Source organism: Stenella coeruleoalba (assembly GCF_951394435.1).
Source record: "Stenella coeruleoalba genome assembly, chromosome: 9".
Lineage (NCBI taxonomy): Eukaryota > Metazoa > Chordata > Mammalia > Artiodactyla > Delphinidae > Stenella > Stenella coeruleoalba.
In genome coordinates, this window is record NC_137155.1 from 98,653,006 (window position 1) to 98,679,866 (window position 26,861).

Here is a 26,861-nt window from a genome sequence, read left to right on the forward strand (position 1 = left end):
CTGCTGGAGGAACGTACCAACGGCTGGAGAGGAGTGGGTGCGGAGGACCTGCTGACTATCGCTACCGGAGGTCGCCCAGGAACCTGGACCGCCCACCAAGCTCTGCAGGGCCTTTGGCGCCTCAAGGTAGGTCCCGCTGCGGTGCGGGGGGGGGAGCGAGCGGGGCGGCGGATGGCTTGTGCTTACTACCCGCCGCGGGGGCGCGGTCGGCCGCCGTGGGAGCTGCGCCGGCTTCACAGCTTCGCTAGCCCCACTAGCCAGCCAGACCTTTGGCCCTAGGTAAGCCGGGGAGGGGGCGTTGTGGTCACAGACGTAGACTTGGGGGCGAGGCGGCTTTCCCTGACCTGCCCTGCCCGTCGGGCGGCCCAGGTGTCCCCCTTCCAGCTTCCCTCCCTTTCCCAGTGCCCCGCACCTGAAACACCCGGTGAGGCCAGAACTGGACAGCGGCTCGTATCCATCACTCACTCTGTGCCAAAAAGTGTCTTTAAACACTGCTGCTGTATGCGTACATTAACTCCGTTAATCTTTCACAAGCCAGCGAGGTGGATGCTTTTATCCCTGTCGTATAGGCTCGGACACCGAGGCACGTAGCAGACGAACACAGCTGGTGGGTAGCAGCCAGAATTTAAACCCTCATAGACCGGCTCTGGACTTCATGCTCTCAATCCATTGTGGAGAGCAGCCTCGCAGAGAAGAGCAAAGGGTTCTGCTGGTTTAAAACATCTCATTTTATGTCACTTTTGCATATTGTGAAATCTGATGAAGCTTGGTTATTTAAAGTCTCTCCCTTAGGGTTTAAAAGCAGCCAAATTTGCATGTGGGACAAAACCCCAAAATGTGTAGTGGTTTGCACTACTCTTTTTCTTCCACACATTCCTCTGGTCCCATGCTTTTCTTCATCTTCCATCTCCTCATAGGTGAGCGGGTGGGGGAATGAGAAGCCGAGGACTTGTAGGCTCACCAAGTGCTTTGAAGTCTCCTGGGGTCTGGTGGATAGACAGGAACCACCTCCTCCTCCCCCCCCCCCCCCCAGTGCAGGGGCTGAGAGAAGAGGGGGCCGGTAGGACTGGGCAGAGTGAAAACTCAGAGAAAGGTCTGGCATAGGTATCGAATGCCCAGGGTGGACTGAGCTCTGCGTGAGGCCCTGGGGTGAGGCAGGCCCAGGAGAAACAGAAAAGTGACCACTGTGCTTCTGGGCATGCGTGTGGGAAAAGGCCTGGTGAGCGCAGTGAGGAGGAAATCTCTGATCCATGGAGCCAGCACACGTGTAAGTGCTGAGGCACTTCCTGTCTCAGGCTCAGCCAGCATGTTGCTAACCCCTCGGGAATCTACAGGCTCTTGGGCATAACTGCCTTGGGCCCTCCCCGTGCCCACACTCAAGGACCTGCCTGCCACCATAGCCGTCCTTCTTTGCTGTGTCAGGAAAAATAAAAAAACTTCTTTCTCATCTGCAAGGATAAACCCACCCACCTGTGCCTTGAGTCCCTCTCCCTCAGGAACTCCTGCCATCAGTCCTCCCTTTCTTCCCACTGTACCTTTTCTCTCTTTTGAGACAGAGCCAAGCCTTTTCCCTCCCACCCCAAAGCGTGACCCTTTGACGTTGCAAGTGCCTGCGTCCTCTGCTTCTCATTGCATAGCCCCGGGGCTCCACTTGCTTCATCTGCTGAAGGGATCCTGTCTGTCCTTTCTGGAAAGTCTTCCCTTGGCTTCCCTAACATTACTTAGGTTTTTCTGTGTCTCTGTCCTCTGCCTGTCAGGCATCTTTGGAGTCTGCTTATCCTCTACCCTGCCCACAGTGTCAGTGTTGCCTGGGCAACCACCCTCCACTCTCTTCTCCCACCGGTGTTTCCCCTCAGTTTCTACGGAGACTTTTACACGGATCTGTATCTTTAGCGCAGACTTCTGTCCCCTGACCCTGTATCTGTCACATCTACTCCTGAAGATTTGTTCCAGAAGAACCTCAGAATCACTATATCTGTAACTGAACTGTATTTAGCAGGGACTGGGGTGTCCCTCTGTATCCCCTCCTCCTCCACACCACAGCCCAAGTATTATCTGCATGGCTCTCCAGACTGTCCCTTCCCCTCCAGTCCCACCTCTGTTACCTGCTCCTGCCCTCCTCCCCACCTGCTTCCCAGGGCTGCACCTGCTGCCTGCCTCATGTGGTCCCACCTGATGCAGCTCTGGAGTCTCCACCTTGTTGCTGTATCAGGTGCGTGTATCAGCTCTTATGAGAAGTGTCACAAACAACTTCTTACTAATAATCAAAGTCCTGGAGTCTATGGGTGATTTTCTTTTTAAATTTTACATTTTAGATTCGTGTCGACTCCAGGCTGGCTCTCCACAGCATCCACCCCGCTGTCATCCTGATGTGCTTCAGTGAAGAGCAAGGGGTGCCGGTCATTGCCCAAGACCCCAGACCTGCCCCAGGGACTGTCGGGATGAGGTTCCTCAAGCAGTAGCCTGGGGTAAGCGACCCTGCCAAGGCAGAATCGAAACTGCCGTGTCACAGACTCGATTTGCCTCTCGGTCAGCCCGTGGCCTGGCTCCACAGCACTTACCCTGCTTGCCTTGCCCTGGTGCCAATAGCCATTTCCAAGTTGTCTTCTCGTCCTGAGCCCCACATACCAGCCGGGCAGTGACTATCCTGTTTGTATGTTTAGGGCACGGTGCTGGCTCATGGTAGATATTTGACGAAGTATTGTTAAATGGTCGAGTGGCTCAAGGGTATCTGCAGAGTACAGGTGGGCTGGTGGGACAAGGCTGGTCGGGGAACAGAACAGGGTTGGTGCCCTGGGTTCAGTTAGTGCGTCCTCAGGCGAAGGCTTTGGGGTGTAGCCCAGGCTGCAGCCTAACTCACAGGTATTTTCTTTTTCTCTGCCCTCATCAGTGAGAGCAGGTGGGACATAGGCCTGGTTTCAGTACCGTGTTCTGTGTTCTCGGGAGCAGTGAAGCCTATGGACTGCTCTGGTCCTCCGCTCTGCCACCGAGCATCACGTTGCTGCTCTGGGTTTCTGTTTCTTCAGTCAAGATAAGAGCGAAGGTTAGTCCCCTCTGGCTCTGACATCTAGAGTCCTTCCCCTGGACCACGACGGTGTCTTGTACTTCATTTACCCCTTGATCCAGCCCCTCCACCGCGTCACCTCCCGTGAGCTTCAGACCCCTGGTTTGGTGGTGGCTGACTGGGTCGTCGAGTGATGGGCTTGGGTGGTTGCCTCTCGGTTCTTCCGAGGCCCCTGTGGCTGGAAGGGGCTCCTCGGTGTCGCGTTGTCCACCCTGGTTCACAGCTGAGTCTCGCTTGAGCTGCCCAGCGGGCTCGTCCCCAGTAAAGGCCGTCCTGCCATCCCTGGTGATCCTTCTGAATGTTTACCATCACTCAGTGTCAGAATGTTCTGGTTTAAACCTCCTCATTTAAGCTGCATCTCGCTCTGGTCTGAAGAGATGCACGCTGCTCACTCTCAGCTGTTTGGGGCAGGATCTGCGCCATCTTACTCTGAATCTTCTCTTTCCCAAGGAGACACAGCCTAGCTCACTGGGCTTTTCCTTCCCTCTCATTTGCTTTTCTTCTTTCCGCATGTTTCTCCTCTGACTTCTTCATGTGTCTTTTCTTTGAGAGCCCTGGATTTGACCTCATCTGCAGGAGAATGAACGGGGTGGGGAAGGGAGTCGAGGACTGTGCTGAGGTGTGCGGTCTGAGCATCTGGGTGAACAGGAGTCCTGTGTACTGAGCTCGAGTTGACTGTAGGCCGAGCAGGTGAGGGGAAGCCTGCGAGGGAGTCGTGAGCCAAGAGGGGCTGGCGGTGCTCAGCCGGTGAAGGTGGCCCTGGTCAGGGAGAGGGTGTGGGAGGAGAGACGAGGCCTGGAGACGAGGAAGCCCAGGAAACACCATTAAGGGGCGGGCAGAGGAAGAGGGACTAGAACAGAGACTGAAAAGGAGTCGCAGGTGACAGGAAAGCTGAGGAGATGTGCTGTCCCGTAGCTGCGGGTAGCAGCATTCCAGGTGGGGGGCATGGGCAGGTGCTGTAGTGCGGAGAAGCGCGCTGAGGCGGGGCACCGGGGGTCCCTGGGGCCTCAGCGGGAGCACTTCAGGGAGCAGCAGGGGCCGCAGCCAGAGAGGAGTGGGCTTCGAGGGGAGGGGGCGCTGGGGGCCTGCGTCACTGGCATCAGGAGCTGCCCCGTACCACGTGCTCTGACAGAGGCTCGGGAAGCCTCGGGCCGCGTCGCTCCCCGCTACCGAGTGACGTTGCCTGTTTGTGAGGCCCTGCGGGTGCCAGGCACGGCCCGGGTGCCCAGGACGCAGACTGGCCTCCGCACCCCCGTGGCCTGTGCTGACAGCGCCAGCATCCGCAGCTCTTCCCGGGAAGCCTGCCTGACGTCTTGGTGAGGCCCCTCCCGCCGCGGTCCCCCAGCCCTGCAGCGCCACTGCAGCGCCCCTGCACGCCCTGCACCTCGGCTCTTGTCTTCCCTGCTGTGTGTGGGGGGACATTTTATTCTCATCTGCCCCCCGCCAGCCTGGGGGCCACGTGCACACAGGGGCCTGGCCTACCTTCTACTGTATCCATCGCACAGGAAGACTGCCAGTGCCTACCAGGCTCTGGATAAACATTGAAGGAAAAAAGAGATGTGAGTTAACGTGGCAAAGAAGATGGACACAGAAACCACTCCTGTGCAGAGGGCTGGGGGCTCCGGTCGAGGGCTGCTCCGTTGGGTCTGGAGGAGTGAATGTCAGGCTTCACCCAGGAGGTGGCGTCTGGAGAGTTTTGTCCTGGGATTGATTTCATATGGTTACTACGCCTTACATCCTCTGCTCTCTTCTCTCCCCTCCGGCCTCACTGTCCCGTCAGTGGGCCCCGAAGTGAGTAGGCAGCTGGCTGAGAGCCATTCTCTTCATCTTGCCTTAGATCTTGTCTTGTCTTCTGTCACCTTGCCAGAGGACAGCCTGGGCCTGTCTTCTCATTGCCCCAAGCTCCCAGGCGCGTCAGAAGTCGGAAAAGTCAAAAAGCCCCACAAGAAACACACACTCTCAGGATCCACGGGGCAAGAGCCCCCTGTGTGTACTGACTCCTCCGTGATCAGAGCCAAGACCCCACCTGCCATGCTGGCTTCTCCTGGCTCCAAGTTCAACACCGGAGCTCTCAACACCCCTTCTGAACTTGGCCGGGGCGCCAGGGAGCACCTGCCAGAAGCTGAGGTCAGACTTGAGTTTGTACGCGAAGGGGAGGAGGCTGCAGTGGCCCCGGGAGAATCAGAAGCCCCGGCTCCCAAAGGAGGAGTGGGAGGGACCTATCCCTGCAGGGGAAGAGACCAGCCCGCGCCTCGGCAGCAGCCTGCGGGTCCCAGCACCTGACCAGGCTTTCCTGGAGGAGCAGGAGGAAGGCCTCCTGGGGCTGCGTGTCCGCAGTGAGAAGAGAGCAGCCAGCCCTGGAGAGGCCTGGTCTTGGCCTGGCTGCCCCCTGTGCAAATTGCCACCCCAGTGCTGGGCAGGATAAGCCAGAGGGAGACTCCGGACACTGTGGCCTCCAGTCCGTGCTGGGGCAGGAGCCCCCGGTGCAGCCTGAGAAGAACGTGTCCAAGTGGAAGGCGAGAGGAGGGGGAGCTGGCAGGAAGGAAGTCGAGGGACCCAGAGCTCAGCTGCAGTCCGGTCGCCTCTGACTTGCTGCTGCTCCAGGCAGCCAGCCCGGACAGGCTGGAGGCAGGCCAGCCTGGCGAGGATGAAGTGGCGAGGCCAGCCGACATCCTCATAGCCGATCTGGCCGGAGAGGCGCGTCACCTCAAGACACGGAAGAGGAGGCGCTTGCTTCCTGGGGAGGACTGCGCAGGCCAAGACCAAGGGCTGGGCTCCCGGGCACTCCCTGGGCCCCCTGGACACCCTGGGTCAGAGACCGTGCCTGACGTGAGACGCTTCTTTACCATCAACTGCAGGAATGTCTGCCATGTCACGTGCACTCTGTGCCGCCGAGCATCAGACAGGGCAGAGTTAAGGGGCGGTCCCAGCCTTCAGCTCTGGTCTGCCACCTGGCAACTAAGCGCGGGCGGGAGGTGGGGAGGAAGCCAGCTGCAGCCGGCCCTGGGGGGGAGCGGGGAGGGGTGCCCGAAAAGAAGCAGAAGGACCTGCCCACGGGGGCCACCAGCCGTGCCCCGAGGAGCTGCATTCACCATGCTGCCGCCAGGTGCCTCACCTCTGGAAGATGGTGACGGACAGGCGGGCCCGAGCAGCTGGGACAGGCTCGGCCTCCCCCGCCTACTCCCACCCACGGCAGCTGGGGAGGACTGAGGTGGCGTATGTGCCCCCAGCCAGCTCCGAGCACGGGCCTGGAGCCAGAGTGCTGCCGAGTTGCCCTGCAGCCCGGCGCTGCCCCTCTCCTTTGTCTTGGCCCCGCTCTTCAGGAGGTTTAGGGCCCAGGTGGACCGTCGCTACCGCCTTCCGTCTCCAACCGCCTTCTCCCGTGAAGCCCTGCCCCTGCTGCACGGGGCGATGGGCGAGCAGGTGCGTCGGGATGCAGTGGACCGAGGGCAGCCGCGTCCACCTCACTGTTTCCGTGGCAGCCCGGGTCGCGGATGTGGACTACGCGGCTATCACCGCCCACTGTGGGGTGACGCAGCCGGGTGGCCGGCAGGTGGCGTCAGGCAGCCCGAGGAGGCAGGCCACGCCTGGGTCCGACACCTGCCCCTGGACAGGGCTGCGGAGACGGGCCGCGGGAGCTGCAGGGGCCGCTCAGCCTCTGTGGCTTGGCCACAGCTCTGTGCCTGGGCTTCCTGGTGTCGGGCGGCTGCCCGAGTCTGGAGCAGGCTGTGAGGACGGGGGGCTACACCCACGCCCCTCGCTTCACCCACTGCCTCGACTCCCTGGTGGGAAACTTCCGTGTCACCAGCGTAGTGTCCAGATCGTGCTGGGCATGGCTAGGGCCATCTGCAGCCACCTCCAAGGCTCTGCGGAAGCCCGGCAGCTCCTCCCAGCTGCAGCGGCAGTGCGGCCTCCCAGCCCACCAGCCCTTCTTGGGGCTCTCGCATCCCTGGGTGTCCGCCTACCACTTGCTGGAGTGGCTGGAGAAGCGGCAGCTGGGGAAGGCAGGGGCGGCGCCGTCGGCCGTGTTGCGGAGCCTGACGGACAGTCTGGTCAAGCTCCCGCAGCCCTTCTGGATGGAGGTCCGGGAGGCGAGCGCCGCGCAGGCCGCCTTCAGCCTGGTGCTGCCCCAGCTGTGCTACCTGCACGTCTTCCTGGCGCAGGTTCGGGGGCGCTTTGAGGAGCGGAGCACCGGGGAGATGGGCGCGGCCGTGCGGCTGGCCGAGGGCCTGGCCCTGCAGCTCTCCACAGACCACCAGCTCCCTGAGCTCTTCCACCGTGAGGAGTTCGTGCTGGCGACCCTGCTGGACCCCGCTTCAAGGGCAGGATAGAGGCTGCCCTCCCCGAGGGGGCCGACATCAACCATTGGAAGCAAGTTCTCGTGTACGAGGTGAAGGAGCTCGTGGTGTCTGAGTACTCCTGCCGCCCTCCCCTTCCCTGCAGGGCCCCACTGCTGTGCGTGTGGGACGCCCCTGAGCCGCGCAGGAGCCAGGAGCCCTGGGGCCGAAGGGAAGGGCCAGGAAGCGCCCGAGCAGAGAAGCGGGACCTCTGGGTCCTTGCTGCTGGGCCAGAGGGAGAGGAGCCTCCTGGAGCAGGTGGAGAGCGGGGGGCTGCTGGTCTCAGAGAGGGGCGGCGCTTCCCTCTCCACGGAGAGCCACCTGGTCAGCATCATCCGCAAGAAGTACCTGCGTGAGAACGAGACAGTGGGTGCCCAGGAGGACACCCTGCTTACTGGCAGAAGCGGCGGGACGTCCGGCCAGACCTGGTGAGACTGGCCACCATCTATCCTGCGCCCTGACGGGCGCCTTCTCTGCAAGTGTCTTTGCGTCCCTGGGCGGCCCCGCCATCGTGGAGCATGACTCCCCTCTTCCAGGGGAGATGGCTGAGCGTCTTCTCTTCTTGAAGACCAACCTGGAGCATCTCCCAAGCTACACCCACGCCCTTTATCTTCCCCAGCAGGGACCTGGCCGAGGCGCGCAGGCCGGTGAGTCTGACCGCAGGGTCCGATGCCCTGAGAAGCTGCCTGTGGGAAGTCTGCGTAGATGACGGGAGGGGGCACAGTGTCGCGTCCTAGGACATTAGACGGGGACAGCCAGGCTCCAAAACTTGTTTGGAAGGAATGAGGACAGTTTCTCAGTTCTTGACAGATCGTCATTTTCGTTTTCGCGGAGATGTCATCTTCCATCTGCCCACTGCTGGAGTCACTGCCGGCAGTACGGGGGCGGGAGGGCGGGCTCTGGTCATCGGTGACTCTGAGTTGTACCACGCAGCGTATGGACCGCGGTGCTCCTTGAAAGTGTCGCTGGGCGAGGGGCCCTACACGCGGCTTGTCCGTGTGTGTCGGGGCGGCAGGCCCTCGAGGTCTGTGTTCTCAGCAGCCAGGCGCTGTGCGGGATATCCTCAGCCACCTAGGGCCTGGGGAAGCCGTGGACACTCTTCCTGGAAAGGAAAGAAACCCTAATATGATGGAGGGCGGTGCCCACACGCACACCGGTCTTCTTAGGGTCTGCTTGCCCGTGGATCCTGGGGTTCCCAAGAGCCCTGGTGGAGGGCACCGCCCAGCTCCCGCGAGCGTGTGATCGAGGAGAGCTGGGACGCCCAGTCATCACGTGGCCGTTGTCGCCTGTAGTTTGTTTCCAGACTACTGGAAGCCTTGGGGTTTCTTCTTTCTACAGTGAAAGCAGTCTGAGGAAGCAAGAAAGGGCATGTATCCCAGTGACTGACCGGCCTGAGTTCCTTTAGGGTCGAGTGCAGGACCTGAGGGCATGGGGCCCAGGCTCTGGTGGGATCAATGGGAAAAGAAGGAAGGGTGAGGCCGGAGTGTTTGGGGCGGGGCTCGTCACACCCAGAAGACACAAGTCCAGCTCCGCTGGGCCGCTGGCAGAGGGACTTTGAGAGGGAAGGGGGCGTGCAGAGGCACCAAGGCCTAACTTGCACTTTGGCCCTGGCTGTGCGGTTGAGCCCGGGAGCCTGTCCCTTCGCTTCCCCTGTGTCACTGTGACTAATTCACTGTAGGACGTTCGGAAGTTACTGAGAATGTGAGGAAGCAGAAAAAATTCACCGTAATCCTTTCACTCAGCCTCTATGAAAACTTCGACGTATTTCCTTTTTTACCTTGAGGTCACATCCTCTGTGCTAGTTAGTATGCTGTATTTTCAGTTTAACAGTGTAACATGGCATTTTCTTGAATAAGGTTTTATACAGATCGTGTTCAGTGGTCAGAGCACCACGATAGGAAGTGAAGTCTCACCTCCACACCGCTCAGGTCGTGTCTTCTTCCCCAGCTGCTGCAGGGCATGTCTGCACAGGCTCCCTGTGAGGAGAGGCCAGCGCGCCTGGGGGAGAGGCTGGGACTAGGGCTGCGCTCCCTTAACGTCTGGACTCTGCATCCAGTGCATTTGGGTGGTGAGATCAGGGCCTGGCCCTGGACCTCTCCCTGTCTCCCTGCCTCCCTTCCTTAAATTGCACGTGGATCTCAGACTTCAACGAGAATCACCTGAGAGCATCTTAAAGCTGAGGCGTCCTGTCCCTCCCTCGCAGGTTCGGGTGTAGTAGGTCAGGTGGGGGCAGGGATGTCATGCGCCCTAACTAAAGCAGTCCAGGGGGTCGTGTATTGGTCAGTGCTGCCACCCCTCGAGCTCCTCCTGGGAGGGGCACTGTCCCCTTGCTCTCTGGCCTCCCCTCAGCGGCTGTCCTTGTTCTCGGAGAGGGGAGGCCTGAACCGGCGAGGCACCAGGGTTGGGGGGTGTGAGGAAGACGAGGGCAGTGAAAGGGAGGAGATGAGAAGCTTGACAGTCCCGAGCTTGGGGGCTTGGGCTCTGGAGAGGTGGTTCTCAACCGGGGGCAGTTTTGTCCCCCAGGGGCCATTGGGTAACGCCTAGAGATGTTTTGGTTGTCACAGCTTGTGGGGGGATTGCCACTGTCCTCTCGCGGGTGGAAGACAGGGACGCACAGAGGAGCCTCCGCGGCAGAGACTTACCCCGGCCCCAGGTGGCAGCAGTGCCGGGTCCGAGAACCCTGTGCCAGGTTGTGGTCGGGAGGGAATGGGGCGGAGGAAGGGGCCCCAGTTCACCGAAGCGGCCCGGTGACTGTCCACCTGAGGCTGCTCCGAGCTGAACCATTTCTTCCCTAGACTTGGCTCTGCCCTGCCCTGGCGACTCACGGCATCCTCTTCTGGCCCATTCCCTACATAGGTAAACTGAGACTCAGAACTGCTGGCTCTGAACAAGGAAGATGGGCTTCCCCCCGGAGATCCGGAGTTACCTGTTTCAGTCATAGCCTTGTCTGTGTGACCGAGTCCTTTTCACAGACACACGTTGGGCCAGTGCCTCTGTTCGCTCATTTCCATAAGAGGACCAGGGTGATTCTGGTTTTCTGGAGGAACGTTGACGCCGTTGCATGTGGACGAGCCGTTCTCGCATTGCGCGGAGCCTGCTGTCCGCTGCTGGCCTCTGCGTTGGCTGGGTTTGCACAGGCGTGTGGGCCCCGGCCTGGTTGAAGTGTGCAGATTTGAGGTAAAGTGGGGCACAGGAGCGGAGCAGAGGTCATGGACACGCTGGAGAATCAGGGTTTGACTGCGGTGCTGTTCATCTAACTGCAGACAAGGGCGTGGGACCCAGGGCCGAGGGCACAGAGCCAAGTGCTGGCGGGGCACGTGTCTCCTGCCAGATGGGACCTTGGGGGCACAGGAGGCCTGATGTCCAGTCCCAGTGCCATCTTTCCGCACCCCTGTCCTCTTCCGCAGAACGTGGGCACGCGCACACCGTTCTCTGCCCGCCCCCTTGTTCTTTCTCTCCCTTTGCGCACCACCTCCATCCCCATCGCTGGCGGGGTTCCTCAGGGTACCGCTTCCCCCACAGCCCGTCGCCCCGGCGGCGGCGGGGCATTTGGACACGGGGCTGGTGGCTCTTGCCTGGAGGCCTGGCGTGTTGTCCTCCCCACCCCCGGCTGCTCAGCGGTCCCCTCCGTTCAGCCTCGAGCATGTGGGTGTTGGCCCGACTTCAGCCCCTGGCTGTACCCCAGGGCTCCCTGACCGCTTTCACCCCCAACGTAGTGGCTGGGAGGATGTGCGCGCCCCTGGAGAGAGGCCCGCAGATACTGGAAGAGGTGGTGTCCCCCCGAGGCTGGCCCGTTGCGCCTCGCTCTCACAGACGGTGCCTGGACCCCGTCATCTTGGACTCGCCGCTGCCTCCTGAGGCCGATGCCACAGGACACCCCAAGTGCAAGACGGGAGCCCGGCCTCCAGTCACATGGCCAGGTTCCGGGCACACGTTCTCCTCCCTCCTCGCCCTCAGGCGGATTCCTCGTCTCTGGCTATCTGGCTAGTGCTTTTATGGCCCATCTCCGGTGCCCGGTGCCCTGTGGGCCAGAGCAGGTTTAACCAGCGTGGAGGTGACTGCATCGCTCGCGGCTTACAAACCCAGCAGGTGCTTCCCCAGAGTGACCAGGTTTCTTAGCGGGTACCTCCATGCCTTTTGGACAGAAACATTGGTAGAAGTGAAGGAGGAGCTGGGCTGCTGAAGACTGGAGGGGGCTGGGGAAAGACGTAGGGCTCCTTCTCAGAGACGGTGGGGGTCAGACGTGTTAGCAGCCTCACCAGCGTCCTGGGGCGTGCGGGAGGAGCTCTGGGTCTGATTTCCTTGGAGGGGTTCTGAGGAGCGGCGTTGCTATGGAAACGCAGCCTCGGGGCCTGGCGGGGGCTCTGGAGCCCCAGGTTTTGCAAACAGCAGGAGTGAATGGCTCCTTGTTTCTCTGCAGGCCTCAGCCAGCCCGGCCTGCGCCCGGCCAGAGTCTGTGGGGTTGGGGAGCTGCCACTTGGAGCCGAGGTCTGCTTGTTTTCCTCTCCTAGACCCTGAGCCTTCTGCGCTTGCTCGCATCGCCGGCGTCCCTCCCCCTGGCCTCCTGCCTCGCGCTCTTGTCTTGCACTGACACCTGGGTTTCTGCCACCCCACGGCCACTGGCGACTAGAAAGTACCCTCCCTCCCCTTTTCTGGATCCAACATAGGTGCCACCCTGCCCCTCCCTCCAGGACGGCTTCCTTGACTGCCCGGCCTCCCCTCCCCAACCCCCCTTTGCCCGTGTTTGCAGCTGGAACCATGCTATCTGGCTGGCAGCGATGGGCACTGTTCTGTTGGTGCCACAGTGAAGAGCTGGTATTGACAGGCAGGTTCGGGGAGCAAAGGTGAGGGGCCTGGCAGTGCTGCCACTTACTCCCTGTGCCTCCGCTGTCCCTCCCCTCCCTCCACCTCAGTTTCCTCATCAAGGACTGAAGGCTGAGCCCTCAGGCCCCACAGCTGCCACCAGAGGTCACAAGTTGGCCCGTGGAACGTGGAAACCACTTTGAATTCATTGCTGATTTTTTAAAAAATTGTCAAGAAGCCCCAGGTGCTCTCATTTGTGTTTGCCAATGCATGGGTCTCCCAGGAAGGAAACGAGATTGGCGATGATGGTGACCTGTTATCTCTTCAAAAATAAGTGTAAATGGTTAAAAGGAAACACCTCAGAGTTAATACAGGTAATCGTGAGCAGTTACGAGAAAGGAAAGTAATGAGATTGTGTCGCCGGAGCAGATTTGGGAGACGGGAAGAATTGGTAAAGGCGGGCCTGAATCCCATCCAGCATGGCCATGACCGCCAGGGCCGGGTCAGGACCCCCTTAGGCAAGGGCCTGTGCCTGGCCCACCTCCCTCGGAGGGGCTCTTGACCCTCCTGTGCCCTGGACTCTTGTCCTCAGGTCCCGCCGGGCCGTCTAGGTCTCTGGCCCTGGCGGTGGAGGCTGGGCGGTCACTGAGGTTCTCAGAGGCCCGCTTACTCTTTGACTGTTTCTCCTCAGGGACCTGCTGGCCCTTGAGCGGGGGTGTCGGAGACAGGCGTCCAGCCCAGGCCGAGTGGACGGGGCGTCCTTTGGGGTGAGCAGCCCGCTGACCGCCAGTGGCACCTGTGTCACTGTGACGGAGCTGCCGGGGCCCCAGCCACCTGGACCCACTTCGTCTCATGGAGCCTCGGGGTGAGAAGTCGGGAGAGGCCAACGGGGTGCGCGTCACCCCTCAGCTGCTCAAGGCGCGCTCGGGTGAGTTCGCCCTGGAGTCCATCCTGCTGCTGAAGCTGCAGGGCCTGGGGCTGGTGGACCTGGGCTGCCTGGGGGAGTGCTTGGGCCTCGAGTGGCTGGACCTTTCGGGCAACGCGCTCACCCAGCTGGGCCCGCTGGCCTCCCTGCGCCAGCTGGCCGTGCTCAACGTGGCCAACAACCGGCTGACGGGGCTGGAGCCCCTGGCCGCCTGCGAGAACCTGCAGAGTCTCAACGCTGCAGGCAACCTACTGGCCGGCCCCGGGCAGCTGCAGTGTCTGGCGGCGCTGCCGGGCCTCGAGCGCCTGCGGCTCCGCGACCCCTCGGCCCGGCTCAGCAACCCGCTGTGCACCAGCCCCTCCTACTGGGCCTCGGTCCGAGAGCTGCTGCCCGGCCTGAAGGTCATCGACGGCGAGCGCGTGAGCGGGCGCGGCAGTGACTTCTACCAGCTGTGCCGGGACCTGGACAGTTCCTTGCGCCCCAGCTCCAGCTCCGGCCCGCGAGCCGTGGAGGCCCAGCCCTGGGTGGAGCCCGGCTACTGGGAGTCCTGGCCCACGCGCAGCAGCTCCATCCTGGAGGAGGCCTGCCGCCAGTTCCAGGACACGCTGCAAGAGTGCCACGACCTGGACCGCCAGGCCAGGGACAGCCTGGCCCAGGCCGAGCAGGCGCTCAGCCCCGCCCGCGCCACTTCCTTTGTCTTTTGAATGCACCCTGTGGCCGTGGCCCTTGGGGTTGGCACGCTGTGGCCTCCCTGCTTTTCTTCATGGTTTCATCATGCTGGCCACTGGCCCTGCACACGGGCGTGTTACGGGCCCCCTTGCCTAAGAGCAGCCGCCCTCCCTCTCACACCTCCATCCATCAGGGACACAGCTCCCTTGGACCCTCCTCAGGCAGCTGGCACCGTGTGAGGCTGTTCTGCACCTACGCTTGCTCCTGGGAGGAGGCCCGGCCTCCTCGTGTCCGTACCTGCTGCCACTCCCGGCTGCCTGAGCCTGAGGCTTAGGGGAATAAAGTTGCTTGGTCCTAAGGCTAAAGGTGAGCGGCAAGGATGGGGAGCCTCCTGCCCGGCCCGTCCTGGGAGAGGACGCGGCGGAGCTCGGAGCGTGGAAGCCGCATCTTCCAGGTTGGCCTGTCCAAGTGACCCTGGGCTGTGCCCCCCTGGGGTCTCCCTGAAGCTTCCACTGCCATGCCCACCCGTGCCAATCCCTATTAAATACTCGTGTTTTAATTTGCATCTCTGCCTGTCATTGCGTGTGGGCCCCTGAAAACGAGCCTGGGTCCCTGCTGCCTCTGGCCTGTCCTGGGGAAGGAGGAGCACACAGCTTACTGGGTGTCCTTCTGATGGGAGGCATCGTGCTCGCCCTCGCCCTCACCCTCTCAGGGCTTTGCTTCCTCCCCGTGAGGCTGGAGCACTGGGGCCCTTTCCTCCCGCTGCTCTCAGGAGGGAGGGAAGGAATGCGAGGGGAGGAGAGAACGCAGCTCTAGAGCACTTTTATTAGGGACAATGGGACAGTCCTCCCTGGGCGCAGAGAAGGGAGGGCGGGCTTTCACTTGTTAACCTCCCTCACGCTGCTTCCAGGAAGCCGGGTGAAATTCTAGAGGGAAGGGAAGAGAAACTAAGACTGGGTATGACGGGGGCTGTTTGGGCCCCGCCCCAGCTGTCTTCAGGCTCCCGGCCCCTCTCCTCCTGCCTCCCGCAGCGCAGCCGCCGCAGCTCCAGCCTCCTCTCCATCCCTGCCCCACCTGGCTGGCCTCCGCCTAGTCCTTCCTCCCTCCTTCCTGGCGGGCCACCTACCAGTCAGGCCTCAGCTGGGGGGCAAGGCTTTGAAGAACGCGAACTGCCCGGGGAAGTAGTGGCCGTGAGGGTCCTCGCCGGCGCGCTCCACCCTGCTGCACTGGGCCTCCTGGCGCTCCTGCAGCTCCTGCGGCAGCCGCACCGCTCAGGCCGTGCCCCCTCCACGCCCCCATCCCCCAGGCCCAGAGCCCACCTCGCCCCTCCATGCAGGCTTCCGCCTCCGACCTCTCCCACAGGCCCAGTTTCTGTCCACCAGCTCCCTCCCCAACCTCTGCTCCCTCCTCCGCGCACTCTTACCTGTTGAACCTGTGTCTCTATGGGGCAGTGGACCATCCGGCCCAGGACTTTATCTTCAGGGTCCAGCTTGATGCAGGCCAGGCATTTCCGCTTTCTCTGGGGAGGGGCGCATAGAGCCCAGAGAGGAAACGGGTGAGTGAGGGGAGGCCTGCGGCCCCGAGGGTGAGAGTGGGAGCTGGGGGGCAGCATACAATGGGGGTTCCCCTGGCAGGCCAGGTGGTTCCAGGCTCAGCCCACCCTCAGACCGGGAAATTTCGGAAGTCAAACCATCCTGCAGTTTTCTATGAACCCTGAGTGAGTGTGTGCGCACGCGCGCGTGTGTGTAGGTGGGAGTCCTCGTCCAGGTGGGTTCTCCCCACCTGACTTCCACCTGAGCTGCTCTGCTGTCATCTGTTATATTTATTTGTATTTTCTTGTAAGATTTGAACACAATGGTCCTGGTATAAAAGTCTAGAAAACCACTCGTATAATCCAGTCCCTCCCTTAACAGATGGAGGAAACTGAGGCCTTCAGAGAACCTGGGAAGTAACAGGGCTGGTGGTTGGCAGAGCTGAGACTGGACACCAGATGGTTGCGTTCCGGCCCCAGGATCGCCCCCATGGCGGTGACTTTGCCCCCAAGGTGGCTGATGACAATCGAGCCCTGTTAGGAACCAGCCCGGGCTGGGCCATCTCCACTTGAAAACACACAGGAAATGGGGCATTCACCAGGCCTAGGGTGGGGACCACCCGAAGCCCATACCATGGCCTTCTTCCACCGGTGACGCGAAGCCTGAGAGAGGAACTTGGATGGCATGGAAGGTGGACCCACTCTGAAGAGCATGTGTCCTCGGGGGTAGCCCAGCCGTCCCTCCTGCCTGTCCAGGCCCCCAGCCCACCTGCAACCATCACAACCACCAGCCGAGACAGGCAAGTCAGCTGCCAGGGAGGCTGCTCCGCCCTGGGGTCCCCAACCTGAGGCTTCTCGCTGGATCTCCTCCTGAACCCCAGTCGCACACCCCCGCGCTGAGCGCATGCCCCGTCGCATGCACGTGCCTTCACTCACCCCGCTGGGCTTGACCTTGCACTCCGCTTTCTTCCAGTCCTTCTTCCGGCAGTTCGTCTGCTGGAGCTTAAACTCCAGCCTCACAAAGGTCCCGGCCGGGAAGGGCTACCCACAGACAGAGGAAGGCCAGCAGTCAGCTGAGCAGGCAGCGCCCTTCCTGGACGTGACCTGTCCCTCCTCCCTCCCCCCCACCGTGAGACAGCACGTCCCTGGAGATGGCTGGGCTGGCTGGCCCTTCTCTGGAGAGCTGGGCGCCTCTGGGGCCCAAGCGCCTTTGTACCTCCTCCCTGGGAACATGCCGACCATCCCCCTCCCCTCCCTGGGGTGCCGCTCACCGTGTCCATGGCACTGTCCACACCGGTCTCCCAGAAGGCCCACTGCACGGGCGGATGCTTGTGGAACTCCTCCAGGGCCACCTGCAGGCCCAGGTGCTGGGCCGCCGTGAGCTCATCCTTGCCCAAGCCCATCACGCCCGGCCACAGGGCCAGCGGGAGCAACAGCTGCCACATGGCTTCACCTTAGTCCCCCTGACCCTGCGAAGGGTATGTGTGGATCCTCAGCTCATGTGCCAGCCCGCGGAGCCACCAACTCCCGGGCCCTGTGGCTTGGGGACCACATCTGGTAGAGCTCTGGGCAGAGGTGCAGGGACAGGGAGTGGCGCTTTGCAGAGATTCCCCTGGTATTCCCCTGGCCTTTCCCCTCCCCTCCCCTGCCCCCACTGTTCCCAGGTCCAGCTCAGGGCGGCTTTGGCCCTGTCCTGGGTAGGTGCTGAGTTGGCTGTGGTCCTCAGGCCAGCCTTGGGGGCAGCACTGTTGCCCCCTCCAGCCCTCCCCTGCTTTTCTGGCCCATCTTCTCTGACCCCAGTCCCCAGACTGCTGGCTCTGTGGGGTCCCGGGCCCTGACCCAGCCTGCGGCCCCCGCCCCCCTACTGGAGGTGGGGAGGGACAGGCCCAGAATGGAGGCCAGCTGGAGGCTGAATATTTTGGGGAGGAGGTAAACACGAGGGAGGGGCCCAGAGCGGGTGGGAAGTGGGAGGATGCTTAACCCTCCCTGTGCTGCAATGGCCCGGTGCCCTTGGCCCTCCGAGCCCCCCACCCCAGAAATGGGGGCCTCGGCCCCACCAGGGCTTTCTTTCCAGAGCAGACCCTCCCTCCCTAGCTGTTTTTTCTGGAGCTTTCGCCACCAGCCCTCTCCCAGCCCTCTGATCCCGCCTCCCGCAATCCATGACTGGGGTCTCCTGAGGGCTGGACCCTCCCCGGGAACTCTGCCTGTACAGTCTTCTTGGGACCAGAAGGCCACAGATGTGGAAACTGAGACCCCCGCGGTGAAAAGCGACCAGGGTCTCGCCGTGAAGCGAGGGCCCACAGACAAGTTGCCCAATCTTGCCCTTTGGAGCTGTGCCCTTTGCCCGCCCCATCCTCCCGTCCAGCTGTCCTGCCATTCTCCCCCCCTCACCTCCTTTCTTGCGCCTTGGGGTCTCTCCTACGCTTCCCCTCCCGAGGCCACGGCCGAGGCCTACTCCTGGCCAGGCTGTCAGCCTATTCCCGGCACCCTCTCCGGCGTCTCTCGGGTCGGCCCCCATCTCCTCCCCTCCCACCTCCTGGGCCCCTCCAGCTCCCAGCAGCTGAGGCTCCTCCCCCCCGCTAGGACCGCCCGCCCTCCCGGGACTTCCCTCCCCATCCCACCCTCCCCTCCCCTCTCCTCCCGCTGCCCCCGCAGAGGAGCCCCAGCTGTTGGCCTTCTCGGCTGGGCTCGGCTGGCCAGGCTTCGCAGCGGGATGTGGGACTGCCCTGCCCCCCAGGTAGGGCTGCCCTTTCCTTAGGCCCTTCCCGGGCGACCAGTCCCTCGCGTCCCCGAGACACGGATTTCAGGAAATTCTTGCCAGAAACACAGACATCCTCAAAACCACATGAGACCTTGAGTCATTTGATCCCTCCCCCTGCTTCCCGCGCCCTAAAGCCGCTCTGAGAGGGAAGGCGTCTCCTTAGAGGTGACTCTGGGGTCTGACCACCTCCAACACCAGCAAACGTGTCCAGTCGTGAAGGATCACGTCCCACCCATGGTGGCGACAGACTGCAGCGTCTCATGTGGGTGAAGGGTGAGGTGGGATTCACAAGGCTGATGGGGAGTCAGGGAAGACAGGGGTCCCGACTCCTGCTGGTCCTGAGCAAATAAGAACAAGCTCTGGGACTTGGTGTGTCCGCCACCAGGGCTGATCTCCCACAGAGAGGACCTCATTTAACTGCCCAAATCCCTGGAACTTCTGCTCCCTTCTCTGTGAGGGGGGGGTCAGAGACCCTACATTTAGGGGTTGTTTTGAGGATTAAATGAGCAAAGTGGAAAGTGACAGATGACCCAGTGTTTGGCACAACTTTTTCTTCCCTTCCCTATGTACGCCTGCCAGGATTCTCCACGTGGAGCTGAAACCTTCCTTTGCAGTGTGCTCTGGGGGCGCCAGAAAGATCCTTGGCTTCAGTTAGCCAGTTCTGGTGGCTGAAATCCCACCATCGACATTTCAGTCCCATCTGTGAGCTGTGGACAATCATTAAGCAGAGATGAGAGCTGGGGTCTTTGTTCTCCAGGAGCTTCCGAGGTGGGGGCTAGAGAGACAATAGGCGTGCAGAACACATTTCCCAGCCCAGGGCCTCGTGCTGGGGGACGTCCTGGGGGTGGGTGACCAGAGAAAACTTTGAGCTGAGGACAAGCTGGGACAGAAGTCCTCCTGCCTTTGGTAGGGGCCGTAGGAGGCCTGGGGGGGCAAGGGAGGCTTGGCGCAGCTTGGTGGCAGCCGGCAAGGAAGGAGGCTGGGGGCTGGATGCAAATACAGTGTAGGTCGCACAGCGAGACAAAGTTCCCTTTGGGTGAAAGGAACGTGAGGGGCGGGCAACCGCACTGCAGGGCAGTCACGGGTGGGGACATGTGAAGGGGCTACTTAACACACGTTCATGAGCTCAGCACCAGGTGACACGTCCCAGCCCAGGGGAGCGGTGACAGCACTTAGCTACTTAGTCGTGGTTAATGATACTCCCGGGCATCACAGTTGAAAGTGGAGATTCACATATCCGAGTCGTTCTGGCAAAGTTCTCCAATAACCGAACTGAGTACCTAAAACATTTTCCTTTAATGTTTGCTGCCACAGAGAAAAACCAGTGTATGTTTTTTCAGAGAATCAATTTGACCTTGAAGCAAAAGCATATCACTTTCAAAACTCCACCTGTCTGAGTTAGGCACATTCACTACTTTTTGTATCAACTCAGTATAATTGACATAAATTCAAAAGAATATTGCATGATTCAAAAGCAACTATAAATGTATCAAATCGACAAACTAGTCTTCAATTTTTGCTTGTAAATTTTGCAGCCACTTTACATCGTGCTGTCTACTGTAATTAAAACCCTTTACGTATTGATTCATGTGAGAAAAGTATGCAAAGTCATAATTATTGATCTCTATTAGTAAAAGATTTAATTTGAAATTCTTATATTTGTCTGGACAGGTCACAAATGAACTTTTCCTTTCTTTGGAGCTTCAGACGTACCTTGATCATACGTAGTGTGATATTGGTGAGAACATTTACACTGACATTTAAAATCTTTGATTGCTGAATATTTGGTTAACATTCTTTTTTGTTTCAAGAAAATCTTGGCGTTAAAAAAAAAAGAAAAGAAAATCTTGGCGTTAACAGTGCAGTAAACCTTAGTAAAACCCTTCCATGACTCAACCAATGAGCGTTGGCAACGAAAAGCTTCTTAAATTCATGATCTCCTACTCCTTTCTATAGTCCCCTAAACTGCTGATATTTCATAGTATTTGCACTTAAGTACCGAACAATTTTAACAACTGTGTCCATGACGCTTGCACAGAGTCCGTTCGGAAAAGCGAGCCCAAATATTTTCAGTATTCAGTGGAATGAAGCAATGTGGGAAACATCGGTCTCTTGTTTGAAAATTCCAACACCTCAGTCACACTGGCCACATGTCAAGTGCTCATTATGAACCATGGTGTCTATATATGTTCATAAATGCGTGGGCTATTTCTAGAAGGAAAAACAAAAAACTTGTAGCAACGGTTGCCTCTGAGGAGAGGAACTGTCTGGCTGAAGTAAAGGGAAGTGAGGAAACTGCATGCCCTTCGTATTTTTACAATTTCATACCGTCTGCGTAATTTGTTGCGTAAAGTGTAAAATTCGTTTTCAGAAGTTTAAAAATCACAAGACAAACAGCATTTTTGAAAACTCACCCTGGCAAGTATGTAGAGAGTGGACGAGAGGGGACATGTCCAGGTGCAGGACGCCCTCGGTAGGAGACAAAGGCAGTTGTCAATGAACGTGGCAGAAATGGGGGTGGTGAAGATGGAGCAAAGCAGGCGGATAAGTGGAGCGCCTGGGAAGTAAAAGGGTTTGATGATAGACCAAACGTGGGCTCCACGGAGAGGGGTATCAGGAGGGAATTCCAGGTTTCCGCCTGAAGAATTACTCTAAAGAATTCTGAGTTCACATTCTTCTTTTTATTTATTTATTTTATTTATTTTTTGATGTGGACCATTTTTTAAAGTCTTTATTGAATTTGTTACAATATTGCTTCTGTTCTATGTTTTGGTTTTTTTGGCCGCGAGGCATATGGAGTCTTAGCTCCCCAACCAAGGATCGAACCAGCAGCCCCATGCATTGGAAAGTGAAGTCTTGACCACTGGACCACAGGGAAGTTCCACACACTCTTGTTTTTAAAACCTGGGAGGGCTTCTGTGGTGGCGCAGTGGTTGAGAGTCCGCCTGCCGATGTAGGGGACACGGGTTCGTGCCCCGGTCCGGGAAGATCCCACATGCCGCGGAGCGGCTGGGCCCGTGAGCCATGGCCGCTGAGCCTGCGCGTCCGGAGCCTGTGCTCCGTAACGGGAGAGGCCACAACAGTGAGAGGCCCGCGTAGTAACGGGAGAGGCCACAACAGTGAGAGGCCCGCGTACCGCAAAACAAAACAAAACAAAACAAAAAACCAGGGAACTCTCTGAATTATGCCTTATAGTTCCTTTCCCACATTCTCCCTAATATTTCCTTCTGAAATTTTGATCAGATGCTTGTTAGACCCTCTCACTCTAGCTTCCTTATCTCCTAATCCCTTCTGTATTTTTTTATTTTTCATCTCTTTATTCTACGTGCTGCATTCTGGTTAAATCTTTCATTCATTATTTACCAGGTGTACTAATTTCTGCTTCAGTTATGTGTAATCTGCTTTTAATCATTCTATTAAATTTTAGGTTCCATTAAAAATTTTCTAGACATTCTATTTGCTTCTTTTTCAAATCTTCCTGTTCCTTTTGGTTACTCTTTTGTGCTCTTTGGCCATTCGTATACCTTCTTTGGAGAAATCACTATGAAACTCCTTTGACCATATTTTAACTTGTTTGTTTGTTTGTTGTTGAGTTGTAGGAGCTCTTTATATATTCTGGATGTTAGTTCCTATCAGATATAGGATTTGCAAATACTCTCCCATTCTATGGGTTGCTTTTTCACTCTGTTCATAGTGTACTTTGATGCACAAAGGTTTCAATTTTCTTGACGTTCAGCTTATCTGTTTATTGCTTCTGTTGTCCAGTTGCTCTGGCTAGAAGTTCCAGTACTTTGTTGAATAGAAATGGTAAAAACAGACAGCCGTGCCTTGTTCCTGATCTTAGAGGAAAAACTTTCAGTTTTTTGCCATTTGAGTATGATGTTCACTATGGGTTTCTCAAATATGGCTTTTATTAAGTTGAGGTAGTTTCCCTCTATTACTGGTTTGTTGAGTGGTTTTATCATGAAAGGGTATTGAATTGTGTCAAATGCTTTTTCTGCTTCAGTTGAGATGATCATGTGGGTTTGGTTTTGTTTGTTTGTTTTTGTTTGTTTTTTGGCCACGCTGCACGCAAGGCTTGTGGGATCTTAGTTCCCTGACCAGGGATTGAACCCGAGCCCTCCACAGTGAAAGCGCAGAGTCCTAACCATTGGACCGCCTGGTAATTCCCCATGTATTTTTTTTCTTCATTCTGTTATTGTGGTTTATTAAATTGGTGGATTTTAATATGTTGAAATATCTTGAAAGTACCAAGAATAAATCTCACTTGGTCATAGTGTATAATCCTTTTAAGAGCTGCTGAATTTTGTTTGCTAATATTTTGTTGAGGTTTTTTCTTTTGCATCAATGTTCATAAGGGATATTAGTCTATAGTTTTCTTGCAGGTTTTTTTTTTTTTTTCTGGCTTTGGTATCAGGGCAATGCTGGCTTCATAGAATTATTTAGGAAGTGTTCCCTCCTCTTCAATATTTTGGAAAAGTTTGAGAATAATTCATATTACTTCTTTAAAATGTTTGATAAAATTCACCAGTGAAGCCATCTGGTCCTGGGCTTTTCTTCATTGGGATATTTTTGATTACTGACTCAATCTCCTTGCCAGTTATAGGTTTATTCAGATTTTCTATTTGTTTGTGATTTACCCTTGGTAGGTTTTATGTTTCTAGAAATTTGTCCATTTCATCTGTTATCCAATTTGTTGGCATACAATTGTTCGTAGTACTCTCATAATACTTTTTATTTCTGTCAGATCAGTAGTAATGTCTCCACTTTCATTTCTGATTTTAGTAATGTGATATTCTTGACCTTATCTTTCATACCTTTTATTGAACTTTTAAATTAAAATTTCAGTGTTTTTTAGTGTCAAAAGCTCTTTCCTATTTAAAAATACCATGCTGTATTTATGGGATTTCTTTTAAAAAGTTCTATCTGCTCCTTATTTCAGCTCATAGTTTTGGTCTTTCGTGTCGGAAGCATTCCTCAAATGCCCACTTGAAAGTTTTGTGGAAAGTCTGGGGCCCTGTCAACTGGCGGACTGCACTGTAGGGCGATCGGGTAGTAAGCCTGATTTTTTGTTATTGTTTGAATGATCCCCAGTGTTGGTATTATCCATAGGTCTTTTCTTTGTAGCCGTCCAATTTTTCCAAGAGTCCTGTGAGCTTTTGCTTGTGAGTAGTGCTAGGCTGGTTGTGTTCTGGGTGCCAAGTGGGGTCAGGGGGCTGAGAGCCATCATTAGCATGGGGACTTTGACTTTGCCCTTCTGCTCTCATTTGGGCCATTGCACTCACCTGATTCCATTTTTACAGAGCAAAGCCTGTGGTCTCCAGCAGAGTCCACGTCCTAAGACTTGGGATGCACTTTACCATTAATGTAACATACCATTATGATGAGGCTTTAAAGGAAATTCAGCAAACTAATAAAAGGAACTTGCACCTTTATCAAATACATTTAAAAAGACGCTTCATGAGTGCAAAATATTTTCCTAAATCGGAGTGGTCAGAAGGCAAATATCAAGCTGAATGTCCAACAGATACCAAGGAGCCCATTAGACGGCACTCCATGATCTACCACTAGATGGCGATGGTGAGCACCAGCTAGGTCTTTGCCCTTAACAGTTCCCTATTTTTTTAAATAACAAGGCTGTGGAACTATTTTTCTTACATACTTGCGGTAGCCTATCATCACTTTTTGGTCCCTGATTTAATCCTAAGAACTTCTCTTAACTCCATCTGACCCATAAATCACGCCAATTTGTTGCAGTGGTTTTGTATTCATATATCATATGCATGTTTGTTATGACCCTAAACCAGCGCACAGCAGGGATAAGCCGCATCTCAGCCAGTGGAAGGCACATAGGGTAGTTTAGATACTATGAAATTAAACAGTTTTTTTGTTTGTGTTTTGGCCGCGCCGTGTGGCTTGTGGGATCTTAGTTCCCCCGACCAGGGATTGAACCTGGGCCCCCGGCAGTGGAAACGCGGAGCCCTAACCACTGAACCGCCAGGGAATCCCTGAAATTAAATACTTTTCAAGTGTTTTTTTTTTTTTTTTTTTTTTTTTTTTTTGCGGTACGCGGGCCTCTCACTGTTGTGGCTTCTCCCGCTGCGGAGCACAGGCTCCGGACGCGCAGGCGCAGCCGCTCTGCAGCATGTGGGATCTTCCCGGACCGGGGCACGAACCCGTGTTCCCTGCATCGGCAGGCGGACTCTCAACCACTGCGCCACCAGGGAAGCCCTCAAGTGTTCTTTTTTAAAATGAATTTTACTTGGTATATTATTTGTTGGATGTAGTAACTTAATAGAATGTTACTGTGCAGTAGTTAAACATGCTATATTGTTTTAATTTCTAATAACACCCCCAAAATAAACCTGAAATCCTGGTAAGGGGAAACTCTCTTCTCATGTTTTGAGACAGCGAAGGCAAACCAGTTCTGAGAACATCAGAGACTTCACGGGCCAACTCCGGAGGCACCAAATCTAACTGTGACCCGGATTTGATCCTGGAGCCGATCAGAAGGCATCAGGTTGAAGCCAGGTTTACACTCTGATCCCTCCAACTACCTCGCGTGGTTTTTTTCAAGAGGAGTCTGGGTAGGAATGAGCTGAGGTTAGAGGCAGCATTTTTGTTATTTGGTGAACAGGTACAGATGGAGTTCACAAACAGCAGCACATGGCACTCACAGGAAACAAAACACTTGAAAATACACCTGCTTCTGCTAAATCACAGGCTTCACAGAGATTCTGTTTAGAATTGTCTTGCGTTTCCAAATCAAGCTTGGCTTGTAGTAGATTTTAAACCAAGAACGGATACACACCGGCCTCTAAATCCATCTTTTGAATTTAGTTGAAGGAGAGAGAGCCTGATGCCAGTCCAGAGTACAAAAGACATAGATGAGATTTGACCTTGAAAGGGTAAAAATGTCGATTTCTAGGGGAAAGCAAGTACTTTCTCTCTCGGCTGACACACCAAGGTGATTCGTGGCAGCTTCTCCTGGCGATGTGTGGTCCTAAGACCAAACCCCTAGCTGGTGGGAGTCGCGGTCTCCCGAGCATGGGGCACCCTCCCCGCTGCTGCACATGCGAGTGGCCGTGTCAGAGGCTCCCTAAGGATTCCTGCCCTCCAGTTACTCTGCAATAATGTTCAAGATAAAGGAATATGTTCAAGGCACTGCTGCCCACAATCAGAGCCCTTCCAGTGGGAGAGCTATGGACTGAAGTTTTCTCCCAGGTTCCTTGTTCTTTGCCTCACTCACATACTGATTGGAATTTTTCTGTAAGAAAAAGTGTTTTTTTCTGTCTCCCTAAAAGTTCTGTCCGACTCCATCGCCTGCTTAACAAGCAGTAGCCGAGGGAGGAGGTTTGAAGTTCACTGGCTGATGATTGGCTGGGACTGCTCTTCCAGCAGCTCCGAGTGGTCTAATCCAACTCGCTTCACCATGGGATGAAGAACTCGTATTTCCTCTTCCATTTGGTCCACAAACACTCATGGAGCTCCTGCCAGGGGCTGGCACATTTCTAGGGGCTGTGGCTACGCGGTGGTTAAAAAAGACAGTTCAATCCCTGCCTTCACGTGGCTTACACTGTGCTGGGTAACTAGACAAAAACTATCTAACTGAATACACATCCAAATAATTTCAGGTAGCTGATAAGACTTACGAAGAGCAATAAAGTTGAGTAGGGGGACTAGAAGGTGATGGGGTAGGAGTGGATGGTGGGCTGAATAATGGCTCTAATCCCTGTCCAGGCTTCAGTCCCTGCTCAGGCCCTAATCCCTAGAACCCGTGAATGTTCCTTTATATGGCAAAAAGGACTGCAGACGTGATTAACCTAAGAATTTTGAGATGGGGAGATTATGTCAGGGAAATAAAATTGAAAAGAAAATCTCCTGCCTACCCGGAAAAGCCCTGCACAAAGGTAGGAGAGAAAGAAAACAGCTGTATTATTGGATAAGCACGTCACAGGCAATGCACTAAGAGATGGCAAAGACAGAAAGAAATTTCACGCTAATTTTTTTTTTGGCTGTGTTGGGTCTTTGTTGTTGCGCGTGGGCTTTCTCTAGTTGCAGCGAGCAGAGGCTACTCTTTGTTGCGGTGCACGGGCTTCTCATTGTGGTGGCTTCTCTTGTTGCGGAGCGCGGGCTCTAGGTGCGCGAGCTTCAGTAGTTGTGGCTCCTGGGCCCTAGAGTGTAGGCTCAGTAGTTGTGGTGCACGGGCTTAGTTGCTCCGCGGCATGTGAGATCTTCCCGGACCAGGGATCGAACCCGTGTCCCCTGCATTGGCAGGCGGATTCTTAACCACTTCGCCACCAGGGAAGTCCTCACCCTATTTTATAGCCCAGCAGATGCGACCCCACTGCACACGTGTTCTCCAGGGAAAGCACAGCCAGTCCTCGGGTAAGAGGACTTGACCGTTTGTCACACAGAGTTCACCCTAAATTCGCCTGGAATTGGGAGGCCACCCGTGATAGCTAATTGCCTTTATGCAAAGGAAACATCCACTTCTTGTATCCTGGTGACGGGAGGAGGTTTGCAGCCCCGAGCCCGGCGCTGCTGGAGAGTTAGGCTCCCACCTCCTACGGGCAGGGGACACTGGCCGCTGTTCCCTTGATGTTTGCATTTCGGAGAGATGGCTCCCAGGTCCTCGAGAAAGGCAGTCCTGGGTTGTAAAGCCGGCAAGAGGCTTAGTGAGCTTTAAAAAGATTTACATGCACCTCAAAGGGGCAGAGAAAGAACTTCCAATTAGAAGTTTTCTAAAGAAAATGCTCTTAGGGAAGGGC

General features: G+C 56.4%; 2 protein-coding genes across 4 annotated transcripts; one reads left to right on the forward strand and one right to left on the reverse strand.

Annotated features, from left to right (window-relative positions):
• LRRC61 (leucine rich repeat containing 61) lies at positions 1-14,433 on the forward strand. 2 transcript variants are annotated; one of them, XM_079932278.1, is made up of 4 exons: positions 1-126; positions 2,316-2,468; positions 2,891-3,043; positions 12,896-14,433. In XM_079932278.1, the coding sequence occupies exon 4, from the start codon at positions 13,057-13,059 to the stop codon at positions 13,831-13,833; it is 777 nt and encodes a 258-aa protein (XP_079788404.1). In that variant the 5' UTR covers positions 1-126; positions 2,316-2,468; positions 2,891-3,043; positions 12,896-13,056; the 3' UTR covers positions 13,834-14,433. The 2 variants fall into 2 exon arrangements, with proteins under 2 accessions (XP_079788404.1, XP_079788403.1); XM_079932277.1 differs by lacking the exon at positions 2,891-3,043.
• A 160-nt stretch (positions 14,434-14,593) lies between these two features.
• On the reverse strand, positions 14,594-17,824 carry RARRES2 (retinoic acid receptor responder 2). Of its 2 annotated transcripts, none has more exons than XM_079932279.1 (6): positions 17,721-17,824; positions 16,601-16,798; positions 16,266-16,370; positions 15,222-15,317; positions 14,925-15,051; positions 14,594-14,724 (listed from the first exon to the last, which is right to left on the reverse strand). In XM_079932279.1, the coding sequence occupies exons 2-5, from the start codon at positions 16,772-16,774 to the stop codon at positions 14,935-14,937; spliced, it is 492 nt and encodes a 163-aa protein (XP_079788405.1). In that variant the 5' UTR covers positions 16,775-16,798; positions 17,721-17,824; the 3' UTR covers positions 14,594-14,724; positions 14,925-14,934. The 2 variants fall into 2 exon arrangements, with proteins under 2 accessions (XP_079788405.1, XP_079788406.1); XM_079932280.1 differs by having other exon boundaries at positions 14,607-14,745.
• Positions 17,825-26,861: the final 9,037 nt, after the last annotated feature.

What these genes read in the sequence shown, in the direction of transcription:
- RARRES2 (XM_079932279.1), bottom strand. Translation starts at nt 16,774, where the DNA reads ATGTGGCAGCTGTTGCTCCCGCTGGCCCTGTGGCCGGGCGTGATGGGC. An exon ending in TGGACAGTGCCATGGACACG is followed by an intron (nt 16,371 to 16,600) that starts GTGAGCGGCACC and finishes GTCTGTGGGTAG; the next exon opens with CCCTTCCCGGCCGGGACCTT. An exon ending in GCAAGGTCAAGCCCAGCGGG is followed by an intron (nt 15,318 to 16,265) that starts GTGAGTGAAGGC and finishes GCCCCTCCCCAG; the next exon opens with AGAAAGCGGAAATGCCTGGC.
- LRRC61 (XM_079932278.1), top strand. Translation starts at nt 13,057, where the DNA reads ATGGAGCCTCGGGGTGAGAAGTCGGGAGAGGCCAACGGGGTGCGCGTC.